Below are 22,958 nucleotides of genomic sequence, written 5' to 3' on the forward strand. Positions count from 1 at the left end.
ACTAATTCTTTTTAAAACAGTAATGAAAGACCGCTTCTCCTGCTTTTTTCTTGCTCTTGACCTCACAGTAGTAAACAGAACACGAAACTCTGTAGAGACACAAAGCTGAGTTCAGGCACTCTGAAAGGGCACAGCTTACTAGGTAGGTATATCAGGGAGGTTTTGGATTCCCTAAGGCAGATGTGTTGAGTGAATTTGTCTGTTTTTCCCAGGCTTGAAAAACAGACTCTTTTTTTATGACTTCATTTTGTGATGTTAGTCAAATTGGGGCCTGGAGGCAGGAGATAGCCCATAAAAGCCCATGCTAGTGCTCCGATGCAATCAGAAGAGACGCGGGTGACTCCTAAGTTCAGGAAACCCACACTTAAAACATCCCTCATACAGCTGATCTTATAGTATTTCAAAGCCTTCCTTTTAAATATACTTTGTAGGCGTTCCAATCATTCTTTTCTCAGTGCTATTTATAATATGCAAATGCTAAAACAACCATATGCACAGGTTTGACTTGTGAAGGCTTGTGGGACAGAAGCATCACGAATCCTAGCACAATTTGACAATGCTAGTGATGCCAAGAGCCCAGGTGAGGGGCCCCTGCTCTCTGTTAGAAAGTCTTTTCTGGACTGACTTTCTGGAAAGGATTATCTGTTTTTTTAGGAAATGGTGGTACAATATATTCATGCAGAAGATTGAAGAGTTCTTCTTATAATCTAAAAATACAGATTTACGATCTAAATAAATTTTTAAGAAGGAAATTGGTCTAGAGTACCAGAATTGTCTAAGAAGAAACAAGTAATAAAGTTGTCAGAGGTGCTTATAATAATTATCTTAAATTACTACATTAATATTTTTTCTTACCTATAAATGTATGGCCTTAAATGATAATGACTTAAGGGCATCATTTTTATGATATCAAGGGTGAAAAAGGTTGAAGATTATCACCCCCAAATCAGAAGCTCTAGCCTGCTGTAAGGGGTGACAGATGAGGTTGTCAGATCACCAGGCAGATTGTTGAATTTTGCTTTCTACGGTGATCTTTTACATTTTTACAAATGCTTCTCTTTTTTGAGGTGATTTAAACATACGGTTATGAAGCAGATCAGAGCTTTTAAATCAAAGCTGAAAATTGTCTCTGCAGCCAGGAGTATATGTTGCCGTGAACATACACATAAATAAATGGGGAAATTATGTACGCCTTTGAAAGCATTTGCTTTCTGGCAATCTCCTTTGGAGAAGTATAACAGTAGGGAAGAGGGGAGGTTGGGGAAGCTAAATTCTTGCCCACATGTCCTATTTCTCATACTCTATATTCTTCTGAATCTGTTCATTCTGTCTGAGCTCATCACTGAAAATGAAAGCTTCACGGTCAGGGATCACCATCTGGTTTATTCACCAATGTATCCCATCATCTAGAACATTTCCTCGTACATACTAGGTCCTTGGTTAATACTTATTGAATACATAAATCTATGAAATGAGATTAATCATAGCAGCCTCTTTATATTTGGCTTAAATATGTTATTGAGTGAGGTGGGGAATAAGACACACACAAAAAAACTTGAACCCACATGGAAGAAGATTCTATATAAATCCAAAGTGATACTGTAGTCTTTCTTTTACATTGCTTATGCAGCCTTCCAAATTAAAATCATCTTGGAGGACAGTAGTAGTTGACATCTCTCAGCCTTGTGCAACTTCCTGGGTGACTTCAGCTCTGGCTGTGACATGATGCTTAAAACCCTGGGCTCAGGAATAATGAATCCCAGCTTCACCACTGGTTGTATGACCTTGGCCATGTTATGTAACTTTTGATGACTTGGTTTCCTCAAAATGGAGATGGAGACAAGGGCAATATCAACCCAAGGAGTTGTCAAGATAAAATAATTCATGTAAAGTTCTTTGCATAATACAGAACTTAGGAAGCACTTCGCAAATGTTAGTTTTTATTAATTTTTGCTATTCAAGGATTTATTCTCAGTGCATTGTTTCTTCCTGTCTGTTGTTCTACTTTAGCATGTGTGTTAGTTTCCTAAAGCTGCTGTAAAAAAAAAATGCCACCAACTCAGTGGCTTAGAACAGAAGTTTCCTGTCTCACAGTTCTGGAGACTAGAAGATCAAAGTCAAGGTGCTGGCAGGGCCATGCTCCTCTGAAAGCTGCAGGGGAACGGCCTTTCTTGGCCTTTTCCGGTTTCTGGTGGCCCCAAGCATTCCTTGGCTTTGGCAGCAAAATCCCCATCTTTCTCCATCTTCACGTGGGCTTCTCCCTGTGTCTTTACATCACCCCTCTGTGCATGTCTGTGCCCAATTGTTGCCTTTTTTATGTGGACACAGTCATATTGGATTAAGACCCGCCCTAAAGACCTTACGGTAACGTGATCACCTCTATGATGACACTTTTCCTTAATAAGGTTACATCCAGGGTATTGAGAGAGAGAACTTCAGTATATTTTGGGCGTGAGGAGGCACAGTTTAATCCATAGCAGCATTATTCTATGTCTGTCTCTTCAATTCATTATACCTTTCCTAACCCAATGGAGAAGTGTCATATAATATAGCAACAGACCCGGTGCTTTGGGTTTAAGATTCGTTTTGCGACTAACTGTCTACACTTAAAGAAGCCACTCAAATTCTGCAAGCCTGGGTCACTTCACTATAAAATAAAAAGAATGGGCTAGATGATGTCTAGCATGTCTTTCAACTCTAAAAGGTCCTGATTAGAATGTGACTTTCTTTCTGTCGACTACAGTATGTGTCTCAACCCTCCATGATGCTCTGTGCATCTTGAGTCCCTATCCTATATAATAAAAGGCTAATATGCAAATCAACCAAACTGTGGAACGACGGGTCGCTATGATGCACACTGACCACCAGGGGGCAGATGCTCAACGCAGGAGCTGCCCCCTCCTGGTCAGTGTGCTCCTACAGGGGGGGCACCGCTCAGCCAGAAGCTGGGCTCATGGCTGGCGAGTGCAGCAGTGGTGGCAGCAGCCTTTCCCACCTCCACTGCAGCACTGTTTGTCCTACTGAGGGACATCCCCAGAGGGCTCCTGGACTGCGAGAGGTCACAGACCTGGCTGAGGGACCTTACCCCCCCCACCCCTCCTCCACCCCCCAATGCACAAATTTCATGAACCGGGCCTCTAGTAACTAATAATAAAACGTCTCATGGCATTTTCAATGGTCTCAGCATACACTTAGATTAAAATCCCCCTGTCCGTAATGCTATTTAGTGAGAGTCATATCAAATAAAAGCTTTGTTAAATTTTTATTATAAAAATACCTAAATACTGCCAGTGAGCCTTTTTTGTGGATTTTTATTGCTTTTTAGAATTTTCTGAAATTTTTAAGTAGACATATTTTTATGCCAAGGGACTTAGAACAGCAGAAATGCCCTCTATATCAAAATGAGACCCAAAGTGTGAAGGTTTGTAGTATGTCTTTTCTGATTAAAGTCTGATGCAACTCATGTGAAAACCATAAAACAGAAACTTCAGAGGTTTGGGGAAGTGAAAAATTAAATTCTGCGACAGATTCATAGACTATTGGCAACTTTCCTAAAGTTTTGTTTATACTACTGCTATTTATGGAACTTAAAAGTCTACTCCACCACAGCTAGAGAAAGATTAAAGAAAGGACATAGAAATAGGCGCTAATCCTGAGATATGACCTTTTTTGTGTCTCCCCGCCAAAAAGGATTGACCAAAAGATTCAGGTGACAGTTTCTAATTCTTGGCCTCATCTAAAACTGCTGCCCCAAGTGTTCACTGTCTTGCTTTTTTCTCTTTCAGCTTCCTCCATCCTCAAAAGGGAGAAGCGGCTGCGGACGAAGAATGTGCATTTCAGCTGTGTCACCGTGTACTACTTCACCAGGAGGCAGGGCTTCACCAGCGTGCCCAGCCAAGGGGGCAGCACGCTGGGCATGTCCAGCCGCCACAACAGCGTGCGCCAGTACACTCTGGGCGAATTCGCCCGGGAGCAGGAGCGGATCCACCGGGAGATGTTAAGAGAACACCTCAGGGAGGAAAAACTGAACTCTTTAAAACTAAAGGTAAACGGCATTTGAAGCTCACTTTTTGCAAAACACCGTGTCTTTTCTTCAATTTAGTTGAGTTAAGCATTTTCATATTTATATCCACAGGCCAAACTGAGCATTTTATACAACAGACTGCCTGCTACGGCTTTTTTTTTTAAGCAAAAACGGTATAGTGTCTTCGCTGAAAGTAATGAAGTAATGTGGAAAATTTACCTGATGTTGTTTATGCATAATTCATTCTATAGGGAGGCCACCGCTGCTGTCACCGTGGTCTTCTCCCTCTTGGCTGCCCTGCTTCTGGCCGTGGGGCTGGTGCTGCTGGTGCGGGAACTGCAGGAGAAGCGGCAGGTGGAAGGCATCTACTGGCCCAGAAGTGAGGAGCAGTTCTCCCACGCAACCGGGGGCCAGACTCCCTAGGATTCCAAGGAGACAGTGCAGGGCTGCCTGCCCATCTAGGTTCCCTTCCTCTATCCATCTCCCTCCCTTGCTGTGTGAGCTTGGGTGAAGGCTGATCCCTCTCTGGGCCTTCAAACTCTGGACTTAAGAATAGAAGGGAAAATGGTGCTTCAGAAATCTGCCCCTGAGGGCAAGGAGGGTGGGGATGCTCAATGTGTGTGTGTGTGTGTGTGTGTGTGTGTGTGTGTGTGTGTGTGTGTGTGTGTGTGTGTGTAAAATTGGTAGTGAGATATAATGAAACCTTTTTTTAAAAAGGTTTACTTAAAAAAATACACTTTGAAAAGGTGTATTATTGAGTAATTCTAAATCATAGACCCTGTGTTTTGGCTGGGGCTAACTGGTATCAAAGTAGATATGGTCCCTTTTCTCCTGGAACTTACATATTAATATATTAATAGGAAAGGAAAATATTAATCATGTAGACAAAATAGAGTCACCGCTGTATTAAGTGCTATGAAGGAGAGTTGCAAGGTGCTGTAAAAGTACATAATAGAGAATTGTGATCTGAAGGTCACAGAAGGTTTCTTCAAGGGAATGACAACTGAACTGAAATCTGAGCAGATAACTAGGCAAAAGGGGTGGCAACATTGGCTCAGGCAGCAGGAAGACCCCAGAGCTGCCCTGTGGCAGGAAGAAGCTCGGTGAGCACACAGGCGTGTGTGGCTGCAGCAGGGACAGGAAGAGTGGAGTGACATGAAGGAGTTGGGACAGGGCCTTGTAGACCCTGTTAGAGCTTTTTCCTTTCTCTCTTCATCCTAAGGCCATCAGAAATCATCCAGCAGTTCTCAGCATGGGTTTGGGTTGGTGGGGTAATGTGATCTGGTCATGCTCTGATGTGAGAATATTTTGGGGGTAAGGGGTAGGGACAGCCATGTTGGGGGCGGGTGGTATGTGGAATTAGACCAGGTAAGAGGCTATTGCAACAGTCCAGGAGAAAGATGAGGGTGAGCTAGATTAGATTGATTGTAAGGAAGATGAAAAGAGATAGACACAGGGAGAAATTTAGGGAGTAAAATCAACAGTCCTTGATAATGGGTGGATTTGGAAGGAAAAGAACGACTCCTGAATTTCTGGTTTACAAAAGTGAGTAAGTTGTGGATGATAGTATCTTCCTCTATGACAAGGATATGACAAGGAATCTAGGAAGAGGTACAGATTGGGGCTGGATGTATGGGGGGGTGTAAATAATGAGATATTTTTTGGACATACTAATTTTCAGAGGCTTTTGAGTTCTTTAAGACATGTCAGGGAGGTGTCCAGGTGGAGATACCCATTGTTCTGCCACATTAGAGATTAACTGGAGAGAAACACAGCTCAGAAAACTTCTTTCATCAACCAGGGGCTCTTTTTATATCTGCAATGATTCATCAACCTACCAATATATATAAAATGCTCTCCCATCATTATCTAATGACAAAAAAAAATCCAGGTAATCCAGAGTACTTAACATAAAGGGTTATTCATGAAATAGCTGAAGCACCATAAGCATACCATTATTACCTGTATCTTTAGTTTTTAGTTTCTAGTATAAAGTTGGCAGAGATATGATATGTGTTTCCAAATCCCTTGTTTCTATGCATTTTGCTCTTTATATATGTGCTTTGCTACCAACTGCACAAGAAGGCAGGTACTTAAATTAAGCTGGACACAGTCAGCATAGAGCATGTTTCATATTTCCTTTGGAGGTGCTTTTGCTATCTTTCATTAAATGTCCCTTAAGATTTTTTGGTAGCAATCCACTATTGTTGTTGTTGTTCGTGACTGCTTTCATGTTGTTTAACTTAATAATAATTTGCAGATTTGCTGGTGAAATCTACCTTCTGCCTTTCTAACCCACTACAAACCAACTCTACATCCTACTCAAAGAGTGAAGTCATTCTTCAAACTCAGTAGTAATGGTTGCCATTCATTCAGTGATTTTTATTTGTCAGACATTTTATAAACATTACTTACGTTAATATTAACAAAGACCCAGTGGAATAGGTAAATTATGAGACCGTGTGTACTACTAAAGAAGAAGCAGCACCAAGATGTGATATAGCTGGCTCACTCGGCAGGAAACTGGTCATATGATCTTGTTACTTCCTCCTCTAAAATTAATTGATTATCCCCTATAGACCTTGGGAAAGACAATCTGTGTACCTATAGGGAGCCGTCCCTTTCTGAGGTTTAGTACTGTGTGCAGTGGTTTTTAACAGCTGGGGAACTATAATTCTATCCGAAAACCAGAAGATTTATTGTGAACTTTGAAGCAGATTGTGCATGTGATGGATATCAGGGGGAGCCACACAACTACAGGAACCTTCCTCCACATCAGGCAATGATATATTCTGACCCTGTCATTTGTATTCAGCTACTTCTATGCCTTTTTTAACAAGCTGAAGAAGAAAAGAAACAAAAAGAGCATTCTATTATTGATTCACTTTATTCATTGTGCTTTGTGTTGGAAGTTGGAGAGGCAATCATCTGAGTAGGTGGCATGTCTTGGCTTGTCATTGATAAGCAGAGAGGTGAAAACATGCAGCCTTTTCTTTTGGTGAAGATGCAAACAAAAATCATTTGGATAGCATAGCTTCTTCCAAATGAATACCAAGCAAAAACGATAATGGGATTCTAAGATGACCTGATTTTAGCCTCACTACACTGAAAGTGTTCAGAAACTCAGAAACACACATCACATGATCACATGAACCTAATAAAAGATCACAGCAATGTGGACCAGTTTGCTAAAAAAAAAAACGAAAACAACTGAGGAAAATAAATGGAGGAAAGCTTGTATATTTTCATTGTGATTCCTCTAGCATATTAACATTTATGATTTTTGACATATCACTGACTCTATTGGGATAAGGTTTACCTATTCAAAATCTAAAATTAGCTATCCAAAAACATTAACTGGGGAAAAAAAACATTAACTGTCCAAAAATTTCTCTCTGACACTTGAAATTTTACCTTTAATATTAGCAACATTTGTTTTGAAATAAAAATCCCTCCGAGGTAAGTAGCAAAACAAATGTAGCTAAAGTGATTTTATTATTTTCATTGGGGCAGCAGGAAGGTTTACGGCACAGAAAGGAGTCCAAAGAAGAAAGCCAGGATTGCTGCAAACAAACTTTGCCACTTTGGTTTTGCCTGGAGGTGGTCCTCTGTGAGAGGCAGTGAACCGCCTGTTGAGTAAAGCAGAGAGAAGGCAGCATCTGACAAGACAAACACTTTCCAAAGCTCTCACTATGGAGACCAGATAAAACACCACAGGAAACCCACTGGACTTGGAACCGGGCAGTTTCCCTCCTACTTATTTGAGAACCAACAGCCCCAAAGCAGTAAAGAGACATTTTCTCTTTCCTCTGTGCCTCCAACCCAATGTATTCCATAGCACCTCTTCCAATGGGGCCTTCATAGTGGAGAAGTAGTGAAAAGAAACATCCACACTTCTTAGTGCTTCCTTATAATAAATATGTTGAGGACAAATTAAGAATAGAGATTCATTTTTCATTATAAAATTTCTTCTAATTTAGTAATTCATCTCAATCAAATTATGACATAGATATATTGAGTAATAATATGTACAATTAGATTTGTAGAAAAAAAACAATTTTATTTTGGGGGTTCAAGTGTATCCTTTTTGTTGTTGATGTTCCAAATATTGCCTAAAAACAATTAATAGAGAAAGCTGATTGAATAAAATGCATGGTCCCAGAAGAAATAACTACCTTTAGATTTCTAAATTACAGAGCACAGTTCTTTTTCTCTGTCAAGCGCATTCAAACATGTCATACTCTTCACAGTAATCAATGCAGTCATCTTGACACTATACTCTTTTCCAAATTAAGTGCTTAGATTTCATCATCAGCACCACACTGTTGAACAATTACATTAGCCTTTATTCCCATTTCACATGTATCTGTAAAATGCATTAGGCAGCCATTTGAACATTTCAAAGAGCCTTGGCATTTCCAGTTGCCTCTGGGTTATATCTTACTGGATTCTACTACCTTGTTCTAGGAAATTTAATTTAGCTTTCACAGCTTTGATTGGCCTCTTTTTCTCAATGTTTTTTCAACCTTGATTGTTCTTTCTCTCCTTCCTGAGATTAGGACTATCTCCCCTCTGGTACCATTTCCAATGTCTTCCCAGGGTTATACACTTTTCTCAGTTTTCTCTAACACCATGGTATTTTTTTAACTCCACTTATCCCTACTGAACTTCTCTGTTAAACACTACAGAGATTACTCAAGGGCATACTTCCTGCTTTGCCTCCCCGGAATACATCCCCAAATGGAGGCCTGCTCCAACACCAAATGGAAAACTTTAATATTCCAAATACTTGCCATGTCATATGCACAACCTATTTTGACAAGTACAGAGAAAATATGCCTAACCAAAGAGATGGAGACCGGGAGACTGGCCTTTAGCCCCGGGCAAATGCAATACCTTTAAGAATATGTTCTTTGCGCTTGTGAGGCTGCCGGAGGGCCACCATGGGCGTCTGCATCAGTGTCACTTGCAGGGGCCAGATCAGTACTCCAGGCTTGGGCAGACATGTGTACTACTATTTATAATACTTTAAACAATAAAATAAAATTTTTTTAAAAACAAGCATTTTGAAAAAAAAAAGAATATGTTCTTCCAGAATATTTCTGGTATTCATGTGCCGTGGAGTCAGAAGTTTGATGAAGTTCACTTAGGCAAGCCAAGAATCAATGGAAACAAATCTAAGTGCCACAGAGGTGACAAGATGAGAAAGGTAACTCTTCCTGTGTGGTAATGCAGCTTTTCCTATCAGAGAATTGAGTAGATGTTAGGCAATTACACACTTGAATTCCTTAGCAAATCAGATCTTTACAGATAGAAAGATGCTTCTGTTTGCAAATAAGAATTAACACAAATGGTAACAGAAACCACTCAAAATAACATCCTAATAGTGGACATCCAGAAACATGAAAACGGCTGAACCAATACCTTTATAAAGAAATGCCAAGGAAGGAAATAATTGCAGATCATGCCAAGAAACAAAACCCAATGAAGGGGAATGCACACCTTTGTAATAAAATAGATTTAAGTTCTAAAATATTCAAAAAGTACAATGTAGTAATTTTTTAAATTCATTTCAGGGACCCTTTGAAATACATTTTAATATACACTTGCTACTGTATTGTTTCCTCTACTTGAGGGCAAAGACCGTCTTCTATTCATTTTTCAGTACATTCAGAGTAATCCAGTTTAGGATTTGGGGTCAATAATTAATATTCTAATCTAAATGTCGGACCTTTTCTATGAAGTTGAGAGATTGATGTTTGATGTCACCAGAGCATTTTAACTGTGTCATGATTGAGCCATTGTTAAGATCAAATAGCATGGTAATGATTACAATTAGTGACATTTATGAATAAATTTTAAAGTTAAAGGATCAAAAAAGCTTTCGTATTTAAAACTTTTTTTGAATAATCCCTTACAGAGCTTTGGCATGTATTCCTGTACTACCCCTCAGAATACATTTTTGCTCATAATCAGAGAAAACGTCTCTTTTTAAATGCTTTTTAAAGAAGGAAACAATATGTGGTGGTAGAACAGTCAGAAGTGAAATACTGATACAGGGTTTACTGATGGATGGAATTAATTAGAGAAGAAACATAAATAGCAGCAGAACAGTTATGGGGAGAGGAGACAGTTGTCCACAGGAGCTGTAATGAGGAAGTGCTTGCTTTGGGCACAGGTTCGTGGGACCTCCTTTGAGGGCGAGGTTATTGTCTCAGTGCCCACTGGCCAGCTCCTGCCAGCACAGCCCTCTGCTCCGTGTCTTATTGCGGTCACACTGACCCGACTGATTGCTTCATATCAAGGGCTCATTCTTGGAATGCTCTGTAGGGTAACCACGTTCCTAATCCCAGTAGCTCAATGCTGCACATGTTTATTTCCTAGTTCTTGTTGTTGCTGGACTCCCAAAGACAGGGTGGTCATTTCAAGGACAGCGTGTTTGCTGACTTAGGTGGCAATGGCTCCCACGAAGGTGTTACCATCTCTGAACAAGGGTGAATTTATTCCAACACCAGAGCCGCCCATCAGGAACCAAGTCTAAAGATAGCTTTCATTGATGGGCATCTGTAACCTTTGGTCCTTTTCACATTGCCCTGGCTAAAAGCTCTAACAACTCTAGCTCTCACATTAGGAGGTTAAGAGACCCAATTAACAGTCCTCTGTGCATTTAAAAGCCTGTCATTTTGATGCTTTCATTTTCCTCCCTGTGACTTCTCTAAAGAGGAAAATAAATGGAAGTGATTGGACCCACAAACACTTACTGATTATGGGGACCTGATGGAATGGAATAGTTTCATTGTTCTGAACTGTAGAAGTTAGGAGTGCAGCCTCTGCCCTCGCGGTCTCTTATTTGCTGCCTCGTGTTTCTAGATGACGAAGAACGGCACCGTGGAGTCTGAAGAAGCTAGCACTCTGACCGTGGATGACATTTCTGATGATGATATTGATTTAGACAACACAGAGGTAGACGAATACTTCTTCCTACAACCCCTGCCAACAAAAAAACGAAGAGCACTGCTGCGGGCGTCCGGAGTGAAAAAGATCGATGTGGAAGAAAAGCACGAGCTGCGAGCCATCCGCCTGTCGCGAGAGGACTGTGGCTGTGACTGCCGTGTGTTCTGTGACCCAGAAACGTGTACCTGTAGCCTGGCAGGCATTAAGTGTCAGGTAAGGATTTGCATCTCGGGGAATCCAAAGACAGGGGGTAGCACACCACCCCCTAAAGAGGCAGTCGTGTTCCATGTAATGAAGTTTCCCACCTGATTCAAGAAAAAAAGAAATCCTCATTCAAGGACATGTATGGGCACACATAACATGCTCATACATCTCAGATATAATCCCAGTAGCGCAATGCTGCACATCTTTATTGCCTTTATGAAAGGCAACCCACGCTGTAGCTGAGTTAACTGACATTATTTGCTCTTGGATCCGTTGATTAGACTAGTTTACTTTGGCTTTTTACAAGCATTCAGGCAGATCATCACTTCCCTAATATTTAAGTTTCTATTTTCGGATCCATCCAGGGGTTTAAAATGATGCCTGGGGAGAGGTGGTATAGACGAGTGGAAAAATCACTAGACTGACACGGAGAAAACTGAGTCCTACTCCTGGCTCCGCTTGTTGCCAGCTACGTGAAATTGGCAGGTCAGGTCAACTTTCTGGGCTCAGTCTCCCCACCTCTAAAGTGAAAGGGCTGAACTTGATCAGGTGTTGGCAAACTCTATAACTCACAGGCCCAATCTGGACTGTCGCCTACCTGTTTTTTTTGTAAATAAAGTTTTGTGGACACACAGCGTGTGTGTTGTCTGTGACAGCTTTCACCCTTCCACAGCAGAGCCAACTCGTTGCCACAGAGACCTATGACCCACAAAGCCTAAAGTATTTCCTCTCTGACCCTTTACCAAAAAAAGTTTGCCAACTCCTGGATTAGATGATTCTCAGGTCCCCATTCATCTATAACAGCACGGGTGCTCCATGATTAGTTAGGTGTCATTATTTTAGGCAGAAACTTGGCTTTTTTAATAAGGAGAGCTCCTCAGACAGGCAGAAGGAGAGAATAGTTCTCATCAGCTGAATAGTTGTTTGAGGTAGATTCACAGAAAAGGGATTAATGAGTAAGAAAACAGCTGTCGATTCTGGTTCTGACATCTGCTACTAATTTTTATTGGGCCCAGATGACTGCATGAGAGTCTGCCTTCTCCTCTATTGCATAGGAAATTCCCCACATTTGGATAAGGTGCTAACAGGGCAAGTACTTTCTGGTGGCCTGTGCTCTGGTCTGCATATAGGCTAATTGGAGGAATCTGGGACAATTAGCAAATATCTTCGGAGTACCCTTGGATTGCCCAGAATTCCACATATCACTTATTTAAGCATTCAGTCCAACAACACTTGCCGAAACCCACTACTCTATCCACAGGATCCAATCACTTGAATGATTTTAAGATATTGGTGAAATGAGCATCCCCTTTACTTGAGGAACTTGTAGTCTACTGGAGTGGAGTGGGGAAGGAGGGAGCCAGGACCTAAGCACAGGGGTCCACCAGTCAAAGTCATGAACGTGCATATCCATCGCAGCCCTGCAGTCAGCATACATGCACCGAGCACAGAGGCAAACCAATGGGAACAAATGATCAGGCTACACAATATTCTGAGTGGTGTCAATCTGGACACCTTGGACAGAGAAGTTCATCTTATAATAAGCCAAGAAAAAAATAGATGACTAATATGGGGAATGTCATAAAATCTAGATTAAAAAATAGCAGGTGGAGATGAGGGTGGCAAGTTTGTTTAAAATTGGACGCATGAGCTGGCATGCAAGGAAAGGGATCTTGGGGAAAGGACAGAAACATTTTTAGAAAGGGGGCAAAGTGAATGGGATGAAGAGAAGGAAAAAAGGAAGAATGGAGGAAGAAGTGGAGAAAGCACAGGAGGGGTCAGCAAACTCAAAATATGCAGTATATTTTTAGTATAATACTGTAACTCACTTTTATTTTAAATGTAGGTTTTAAAACTGGGTTGACTCTTACGTTTTAAGCCTCCATTTCCCTTTTCATTTCTGTTTGCAATTTGATTGTCATTTGGTCTAGCCAAAGTGGAATTAAGTAATCCCAGATTCCGAGGGGTTGCTGGAAGGTACTGGACTTGTATTTGGTTTGTAAGAGTTCCATGGGGCTAATCTGTGTCCTTCCTTCCAAGGTGGATCGAATGTCTTTCCCGTGTGGCTGCACTAAAGAAGGATGTAGTAACACAGCAGGTAGAATTGAATTTAATCCTATCCGTGTCCGGACTCACTTTTTGCACACAATCATGAAACTTGAACTGGAGAAAAACCGAGAGCAGCAGATCCCCACGCTGAACGGCTGCCATGGTGAGATAAGTGCTCACAGTAGTTCCATGGGCCCTGTCGCTCACTCCGTAGAATATTCTATCACAGACAATTTTGAGATTGAAACTGACCCCCAGGCTGCAGTACTGCACTTGCAGTCTGCTGAGGAATTAGATTGCCAAGGAGAGGAGGAGGAAGAGGAGGAGGAAGAGGAGGATGGGAGCAGCTTCTGCAGCGGTGTCACCGATTCCAGCACACAGAGCTTGGCACCCAGTGAGTCAGATGAGGAGGAGGAAGAGGAAGAGGAGGAGGAGGAAGAGGAGGAGGAGGAGAAAGGAGACAGTTTCATGGAAGGTTTGGGTACCCATGCTGAAGTTGTCCCTCTCCCTTCCGTCCTGTGTTATTCTGATGGCACCGCCGTGCACGAAAGCCACGCGAAAAATGCTTCTTTCTATGCCAACTCTTCAACTCTGTATTACCAAATAGATAGCCACATTCCAGGAACTCCTAACCAGATCTCTGAGAACTATGCTGAAAGAGATACTGTCAAAAATGGTACCCTCTCGCTGGTGCCTTACACCATGACCCCAGAGCAGTTCGTTGACTACGCCCGACATGCAGAAGAGGCCTACGGCACCTCCCACTACCCAGCTGCCAACCCCTCTGTCATCGTTTGCTGCTCGTCCTCGGAAAATGACAGCGGTGTGGCCTGCAATAGCTTATATCCCGATCACAGGTCCAATCACCCTCAAATGGAATTTCACTCATACTTGAAAGGCCCCTCCCAGGAGGGGTTTGTCTCTACATTGAATGGCAGCCACATTTCAGAGCATTCTGCTGAAAATCCTTTGAGCCTTGCAGAAAAGAGCAGACTGCACGAGGAGTGCATCAAATCACCCGTGGTGGAGACCGTCCCTGTCTAGTCGCCTAAGTTATTCTAGGACCAAGTCTTCTATTTAAAGCACTGTATTTAATTGGATTTCCTGGGCTCGTGGTTGTTTAAACTGAGGACCAAGAAAACTTGGACTGTGATGAATCTTCCAGACTGTACTTTGTTTTCCCCTTTCTAGCTGTGTGTCTGTGGCATTGCACAAATACAGTCTCTGTGAGGATTTTAAACGATTTCAGACTGTTTTGATAGAAAATGCTAATTTTAAAAAAGCATAGTTCACAATTGCCTACCTGTCAAACTGTGTGAAACCTGCCAAGTTGTGTAGACCAGAGCTCCAAGTTTTGGATTATCGGGCCTGTGCAAAATTGTTAACTAAGACTGGGAGAGAATAAGATTTAGAGTCCTACTTTTCGATATTATCTGAAGATGATGGTGACTTTTTAATGTAAACATAATTATTGTAAGAAAAAGATTTAATTGTCCCATGTGTATTTCATTTATGGTAGTTCGAAGTCATGTTTTGATGAAAATGAGCAGCCGCATGTTCTTTTAAGCTGAAGATGCATAGTTAGTACCACCGAGCATGCCCACATGGATTGCATCTGGAATCCATTCACGTTTTTATGATCATAACTGATCAAATTTGCAAATACTTTCTTAAGGGTGAAATAGGCCTATTTTTGCTATTTTGGACAAATAAATGAGTCTATATGTACAGGTCCTTACACAGTTTTCTCTCAAGTTAAGAGTTAGGACAATCCTTTGGGGAGGGTCTAGTTCATTGCCCTCCCTCAATTGACTCTAGAGATGGAGGTAGAAGGAATTGCCTTTCTTTTTTAAACAGCATCATCTTGGTTCTTACCTTGGACAGCACTTTTAAACTCTACTCCCCTACATCAAAATGCACTTTAGTGCCCCTTCATTGTAACTTGTGAGGGGTGGGGACTGAGAACTCTTTAAGATGACAAATTTTAAAACAATTTTTTTTAAATCTGTAACTCTGATAAGGTTCATATACTTAATATAGAGGAATCATCCAATGGTACTCTGTGAAGGAAAAATGACCTGTTTTCCTTCGCCGCTCTGAAGACCTAACTCTGTAAACGCAGAAGAGGCTGAGGAACATGGAAGAGACATATCCTCAGCAACCAGCCTTTTCTACAGCGAGATCAATCCATCTCTACAGAATGAGTGTATAATGAGATTTCCATTTAGTGACTAGCTGATTGAAGGGGGGGGCCTCTACCCAAATACTCAACTAGGCCTTACTTTTCTGCAGCATTTTGATTTATCTTGCTTGGGACATTTAACAGAACAGTCCAGAAAGCATTGAATACTTTCTAATTACCTCACGTTCTCTTATTAAAGGGGACAGTTAGAAATAAAACAAGCACTCTCCAGCTTTAGATTATCTATACATGGCTCGTCAGAGGACTTCTAAGATCCTGTTATCCTGTAAATTAATTTAGGTAACTCAATAGCGTGTTTTCCCTTCTTTTTTTCAATACACTATGACTATGCTAAATCTGTTTCATATTTTGGACCTATTGTTATATCATTTCACAGTTTCTGCCTCTTTGAAATGTGGACATGCCTTGCTATTCAGTGACTGCATTGCTACTTATTTTTTCTGTCTTTTAGACGTGGATGTTTAGAAATATGGACATAAATAGATCGTAGATCTCAGTTCCTTAAAAAATACCATCTTACTTCATTGAACTTGGAAATGTTTGATCTAAAGTCCTCCAATGGAAAAGTTTCTACTAAAACTTGACTTGGGGAAAATGTGTTTACTTGCAGCTCTCCGCTGTGCGGTTGGTTCCTGCCCCTTCTCTACCCACCAATGGGCCAAATTTATAACCATTAATATTAACGTTAAAGGATCTTTGGGTTTATCCTTTATGGAGGTAAAGTAAGGAAGGCAGGGATATTCCTTTTGAGTGATAAGTCCCTTGGTAATCTGATTGAGGTTTTGCTTGATCAGTACCATATAGGGTATGTCTACAAAGTTACAGTTTTTAGTGTTTGATCTTCAAATTTCCCCCCTACCAATACAATGCAAAGAGCACAGACCCAAAGAGATACTGACGAAAGGTTATTGTTCCTTATTCAAGCACGTAAAAGAATCATATGTGCCATATTTGCTGGACCAGTTGCAAGTCCTTGCAGTATTTACGTGGGAAGCACTCAGCTTATTCTTGGAACACAGAGTACAGCAGAGTGGGGGAGAGGCGACTCTGGCTGGGGCAGAGTTGAAGGGTATAGAATGTCAGTCCACTTCCTGAAAGGATAGATATTCAATTCCGTTCAGCTTCATTTTTCCCAAGAAGGCTGATGCCTACTTGGTTATGTTTCATTGGTCTCTGTTTTGTAGCTTCGTTTCCAAAAGGATGCTTAACCTAGGAACAAGCAAACAGACAAACAAACACCCCAGAGCTTATTTCCCTATCTGTCCAATTGGGGATAAAAGTCACTGCTACACAGAAGGATTAACCTTCCAACCATTCCAAGTTTTTATGTACATAACCTAACCCCTCAACATCTCCCACAAGCTGCCTACACAGATTACCTATTAAAACACCCCCATCTCTCTCTCTCTCTCTCTCTCTCTCACACACACACACACACACACACACACACTGGAGAACAGTAGATTTTAGGCAATGGCCAATGAGTACTGAATTTTCCCTACCCTAGAATCTGGTTGGGTTTTATGATCTAAAAATGTGATTTGGAAAAAGTATAATTTTTAAAGCTATAGTTTGAAAAGATTGACTCAAAGTTGCAAATAATGTTATTGACGGAATCATTTCATTGTTACTTCCTTTCCCAGAAAAGCTGAGAGAGCACAGTGTTCTATCTGACTTTTTTCCCCATTAATAGCCCTTCTATTCAACAAATACTGCCCACATACCAGGAAAGCTTTTTAAAATGGGGATCAAGCTAGACACAGACAGTGGGGATACTTAAGATCATTATACCAAGCCACGTTAACCAGACCAGCAGCTCTTTCATTGCTCCCATAGCATTATCTAACCAAATTACAGCCTTTTTTTGACACACAGCTCTTTAGTCATTCACTGTCAAGGACAAAGCCTACTGCTTTGGTCCCTGTTGTTTTAGCACCAGCCCTCTACCTTTTATTGGAGCTTAATTCCCAGTTAGAATCCAGGCCAAACTGATTTGCAAGTCAAGTGACTTGGAGCAGCTTTCATTTTCTTTGACATTCTAGGTTTTTTTTTATGAGAGAAAGAAGTCAGTGAAAGAGATTCATTTAAGGTCTCCCCCATCTCTTGAACATTGATTATTAAGACATAAGTAAAATCTGCTTGTCTCATGTCTTTTGGTTAATTGAATAATATAGTTACTTTTTGAAAGGCAATCTTTTCTTTGTGATAAAACTATATTTTTCCTATTGTGCGAGCCACATATAAAATGTGAAATTAATACTTATTAAAGTGATAAAATCTTCACAACCATATATAACTCAGCAATAGCCACATCCCCCCTCCCCCACACATACACACACACATATACAACTATGAGTTACAGACACACAGGCCACAAATTAATCCAGAAGCAAAGAGATTATAAGCGATTATGTTCTTTAAATTTTTACACTCAGCTGACTTCCGGGCAAAAATCTGGTTTGGTTACCATTAAGCAGAAGAACATATGATGTATCACTGGTTCTTTAATTAAAGTTCTGATATTGTTGTACAGGTTTATATAACCCTTTGGTCGTGATATTTAGAATTTATTAAGTAACAATTCTTTCTTTCAACAAATATTTATTGAACATCTACTGTGTTAGAGATGGTAAAAAAACAGAGGGGAAACCGCTACAATTTCTAAAGGTTATGATGATAAAGAGCATAATGTATCACTGGTTCTTTAATTAAAGTTCTGATATTGTTGTACAGGTTTATATAACCCTTTGGTCGTGATATTTAGAATTTATTAAGTAACAATTCTTTCTTTCAACAAATATTTATTGAACATCTACTGTGTTAGAGATGGTAAAAAAACAGAGGGGAAACCGCTACAATTTCTAAAGGTTATGATGATAAAGAGTAGCATGAAATAATCAATCCTTATAATCTTTTTAATTTGTGATTTTATAAAGTGATAGACAGTGGGACATCAATTCTTGTCTAGTTATATGCAAACTGCAGCTAAAAGGAAACTTCTTATTTTCTAAATTAATGAGACTTCCTGTATCCTCCTCCTTTCCTCTTATCTGACATTTATGAATTAAATCTGGACCCAGTGAGAATAACTGAATCGAATGAAAAAGAGATTTTTCAGCTAATTGCTTTTTCAGTGTGAGACCCATATAAGTGATGCTAAATTTAAACCAGCAAGCTCCTACTAGACAATTTCAAAGGCGGGTTGACTCATGCATAAGGCAGGAAGCATTTCAGGAAACCTTTGAAACAGCAATAGGGAACGCAATCACACTTCTGTTTATAAACAGCCTATCAAAATAGCAAAGCCCTAGTTCCAAGTTTCAAAGGCATTGCCTTGCAGCCCCTAGAAAACAGAAAGGTCATTCTGCCCTCTCACCTTCGCTGGGGTTACAAACCATCAAATCAGCAGGTGGAAAATTGACATCGTCAGAAGTCAATAGGAGACCGCCTATTTAGAAGGTGCCACAAAGCCTTCCATTTCTCCAAATATGACTTAATCTTCCTCTTTCAAATGGCATCTGCTCCTTCTCTCTCACAGAGAGTTTAGAGACTCATTATTGTAGTCAGTATATAAAATACCAAACTCAAACGGGGAGTACTGGTGTGCTTTCAAAGGCAAGATTGTACTGTCATTTGAAACTGGAACTCTCCATAGATCCTGACCACAACCAGCGCCAAAAGTTTAAAGCCTTAATCACTACTCCTGGTTCTAACACAAATTATGACTTCTGATTACATTATTCTTTCTGAGATCCACTAACATGTTCAAGGGAAAGTTAAAAGCCTAAGCCAAATGCTCCAGCTTTGCACAAATAGCACAGCTCATCAGATGTGTTATGTAGCATTGAATAATTTAATTGATTAAATTTAACTGAATAATCTGCATTTTGAAACCTCGCTAGAATTATGGAAGTGTCTGGGTGGGGTGAGGATGGACTATAAACTTAATAAATGATGGTGTGTCCTTGAAACCATAAGTTTCAGCAGAGATGAAAAATTAAATGTTACTATAATAGAAAAAAGTAGATTCACAAATGGCAGCCCAGATTCTAGAAGGGCAGTCACAGTGTGGGCATTCAACAGCCCTGCTGGTGCTCAGTCTGCTGCCCACCGTTCGTACCAATTCCATCTTCCTATCCAAAAATCATCTGATGCTTTAAAAATAAAAACAGCTGGAACATGCTAAAGAAAGCATTTTTAAGATTTAAACACATTTTATATTCAAATGACAGACTATTTGTCAGAAGTAGTATGGAAATAAATGGTAAATATGGAAATAAAGGAGCTCTTTAATATTTTACTTGCCAATCTGCATATTCAGTGTGACTCTTTAAAACAGTCACTTTTCTAAATTTTACTTCAACTCTTTTCCTATCTTTCAACCGAGACCATGAGATTCCCCCTTCCTAACCAATACAGGTCTTTTGTTTTTCTTGTCAGAAATTCAAACTCAAAAGCTTGAGATGAGCTGGGTGTTACTGGTGAGCAGTCCTGGGATTAGTCTAACTGTACTGTCTGGATAGTAACTGTCATGTCTTGAGCTTTGTATCCTGACAGTGGTGACTCAGACAGAAGGATGGGAAGCAGGATTATACAGATTCAAAGCCTAAACGAGTTCATTTTCTGCGTGCAGTTTTTGTAATCTAATTAACAGGTGGCTTGGAATTTCAGTAAATACAGGTGCTTGTTATATTCATAGAAAATGAGATAATTTCAAGGACTTAAATCACGTTGTTGACTACTTTCACTTGTGATAAATATATCACTCTACAGGGTAATTTTTTTTTAATTTGATACTTGACATTTATAATTCAAGAAAAGCCAGCTCTAGTGTGTCATTTTATTACATCTCATAAGTTTCTGGCAGAACTAAAGTTTTCAAAGGAATATAAGTTATATTTTGGACAATATTTGTATTCAACATGCTAATGATGCCATTCCTTTCCTTGTGTTACTCATTACCACGGTGATAGTCATGTCAGTTCAATAACTCATTTTTGTGATGTGTGAGGCCAGTTAAATATTTTTAAGATAATGTATATTGATCAGAAGGATTCAGGAGAAGACAAATTTATAGTAGAAATTAGCCTTGCCTTTGTTTAAGTTAATTTATGTGACCTCATAGAATGGTTTCAGTTGTAATTTTAGAACGGCTTTTTTTGTTAGGTACCCCTCTCTTTTTCTCTTTTGGCTTTCTTCCAATATTTTTTACCTGGGTTGGGAGTATCTTTAAAGTTTAATGAATATTTGAAAGAAAATTGGATTGGAAAATATCTCTTTAAAAATTATTTAGGAGTTTCTATCACCAGAGATTTTCATCAAGACTTAGTGCCACTCTAGGTAAAATCAGAAACCCCCTTCTCAGAGGTCTAGCTTCCTTATTTTAAAAGAGAATAAAATTTCTAACTTTATAGCATGATTTATCCAATTTTGTTTGGCTCCTTTTATGTTGGCAACTAAGCTAGTCTCCTTAGCCATAAATAAAGCCAACCATCTTTAAAACAAATTCCAAGATCTATATATTACTTTGAAATTTTACTTAAATATGAAAGACAAGAAAGAAGTAAAAAAATTAAACAAAGAAACAAAAATCCACCCAAATCTGAATTTTCCTATACAGGAAAACTTAAATATCTATTTTTGCCTGAGGTTAGTTTTTTTGTTTGTTTGTTTTTGGTTTTGTTTGTTTGTTTTGTTTGTTTTTTGCTTACTTAGTGTTGATCCTTGGGTGATTTAATAATACCAAAATGATATCTGAACTTGACAGACTTTAAATGTTGGCAGTTGGCAAAGTCATTTCCTTTGTACCATAATCAAATAGGGTCCACTGTCAAAGTTTACTGTCTGAATCTTGATTCATCAGTGCTAGTCATGCTGAAGGGGTATCTCAAAATAGTTTAATCTTTTCAAAGATACTCACAATGGCCAACTGTGTGTGAACAATGGAAAGTTTGAGGTTCTTCTGTATTCTTTAAATTTTATAGTCCTAAGACCAGAAGAGATCTCCAGGGGTCATCTGGCTCATCCATCTACTTCCAGGGAGGACTGTCACTCAGGCATGCACAACAGGAGAGATACCCATCTATTCTTCACATCTCCAGGGAAGGCGTTTCCTTGGCAACACAATCCAGATCTCTTAGGTTTTTCTCACAATAAGAAAATACCTTGGCCAGTCGTTGTGAGCTAGGCACTTGGCAACAGTTGTGGTGATTTTGGCCATTGTACTGGGACACTTAAAGAAAGTTGGATTTCTCCATCCTTTGATAATTATATTTGATGATTCCACAAGTCTCCTAAGAAACTAGATTTTTTAAAATAAAGATGTGGGTATTGAAACAATTATGTCAGGTCAAAAATTATGACCTGCTCTGGAAAATAATGACTTTAGTTAGTTTTGTGTGTGTGTGTGTTTTGTTTTTTGTTTTTCATCACTGAGATGTCAGGAGACAATTTCAGGAAAAGTGACTGTTTCTGAGAAGTTACAATTACAAAAAATGAGCATTTTTTTTACCTTCTTGCCTCTAAATAAATACCTTCTCATTAAACTCTCTTTACCCTAAAATGACAAGTGAGAATCTCATGACTTCTTCTGGGGAAGTTGGGACTAGCTGGGGAGAGTCTGATGTGGAATAAAATTACTCCAAAGAATTGCTCACCCTCCATTTGATCCCAGCCTTTCTTCCCATGTTATATAAACAATAGATGCTCGCCTTCCCAGGGATCGGCAAAATGATTTAAAAATTTATCATCCTGACAAAGCCTGAAAGCCAAGGGAGGAGTCCTGTAGGATGGTGACTTTTTTCTGATTGCATTGCTTGACCCAATCACCCCCTGCAGCCAGCTTTCAGAACGTTGTTTTTGTTTTTCTGTTTGCTTAGTTGCTTCCAACTAGGAGTCAGAACTAGCCTATGATGAGGAGCACCCCCAAAAAGTCTCCTTTCTCCATGGGATTTTTAAAATCTCCCTGACTAGGATGCTCTTGTGAAACGCCAGCCACATCAGTGTGGTTGTTCCCCACCACCACCACCAGGGGAAATAACCCTTTTACTTAATTAATAAATGAATAAATAAATAAATAAATAAATAAATAAATAAATAAATAAAGCTATAGAATCTTATGTAAAGAAGGTTGAATGATTTGGCCCACGTTTTAATCGACTTTAGGCACCTCTATGGAAATAAGTCTGAGGCGTAGTTTGTGAAACATGTTTCAAAAGTGTTTGCTGTAAAATAAACGCTAGACATTTACAGTGCAGAAATAGTTTTTAAAAATTAAAAACCTGTAGATGATGACTCTGTTCCTGAGAACCTCAGCCTTTATTGTGTCTTAGTAAAGTTGATCTGCTTTCATTTCGTTTATTGCATTTCTGGTGTAATAATAGCCTCTTGAGGTAGAACTATTAATACATATGTGCTGGTTAATGCCTGTTAATGCAGGAAATGGCACCTTGTTATTTCAGTGTGTTTCCCTCAGTGTCACAGGGTATATCGATTTGATAGGAAAAGATCATTTGACATTGATCA

General features: G+C 39.7%; 1 protein-coding gene across 4 annotated transcripts in view; it reads left to right on the top strand.

Moving 5' to 3' along the window:
- CSRNP3 (cysteine-serine-rich nuclear protein 3) overlaps window positions 1-21,424 on the top strand; it is a 195,230-nt gene extending 173,806 nt beyond the window's left edge. For all 4 annotated transcript variants that reach the window (XM_014545378.1, XM_014545382.1, XM_014545388.1 and 1 more), the window contains 4 exons: window positions 3,786-4,045; window positions 10,895-11,191; window positions 13,223-18,101; window positions 18,302-21,424. In XM_014545378.1, the coding sequence (XP_014400864.1) occupies window positions 3,786-4,045; window positions 10,895-11,191; window positions 13,223-14,275 (1,610 nt within the window). In that variant the 3' untranslated portion in view covers window positions 14,276-18,101; window positions 18,302-21,424. The remainder of the gene's footprint in view (window positions 1-3,785; window positions 4,046-10,894; window positions 11,192-13,222; window positions 18,102-18,301) is intronic.
- The last annotated feature ends 1,534 nt before the right edge of the window (window positions 21,425-22,958 follow it).

Source organism: Myotis brandtii, unplaced genomic scaffold (genome assembly GCF_000412655.1).
Source record: "Myotis brandtii unplaced genomic scaffold, ASM41265v1 scaffold112, whole genome shotgun sequence".
Lineage (NCBI taxonomy): Eukaryota > Metazoa > Chordata > Mammalia > Chiroptera > Vespertilionidae > Myotis > Myotis brandtii.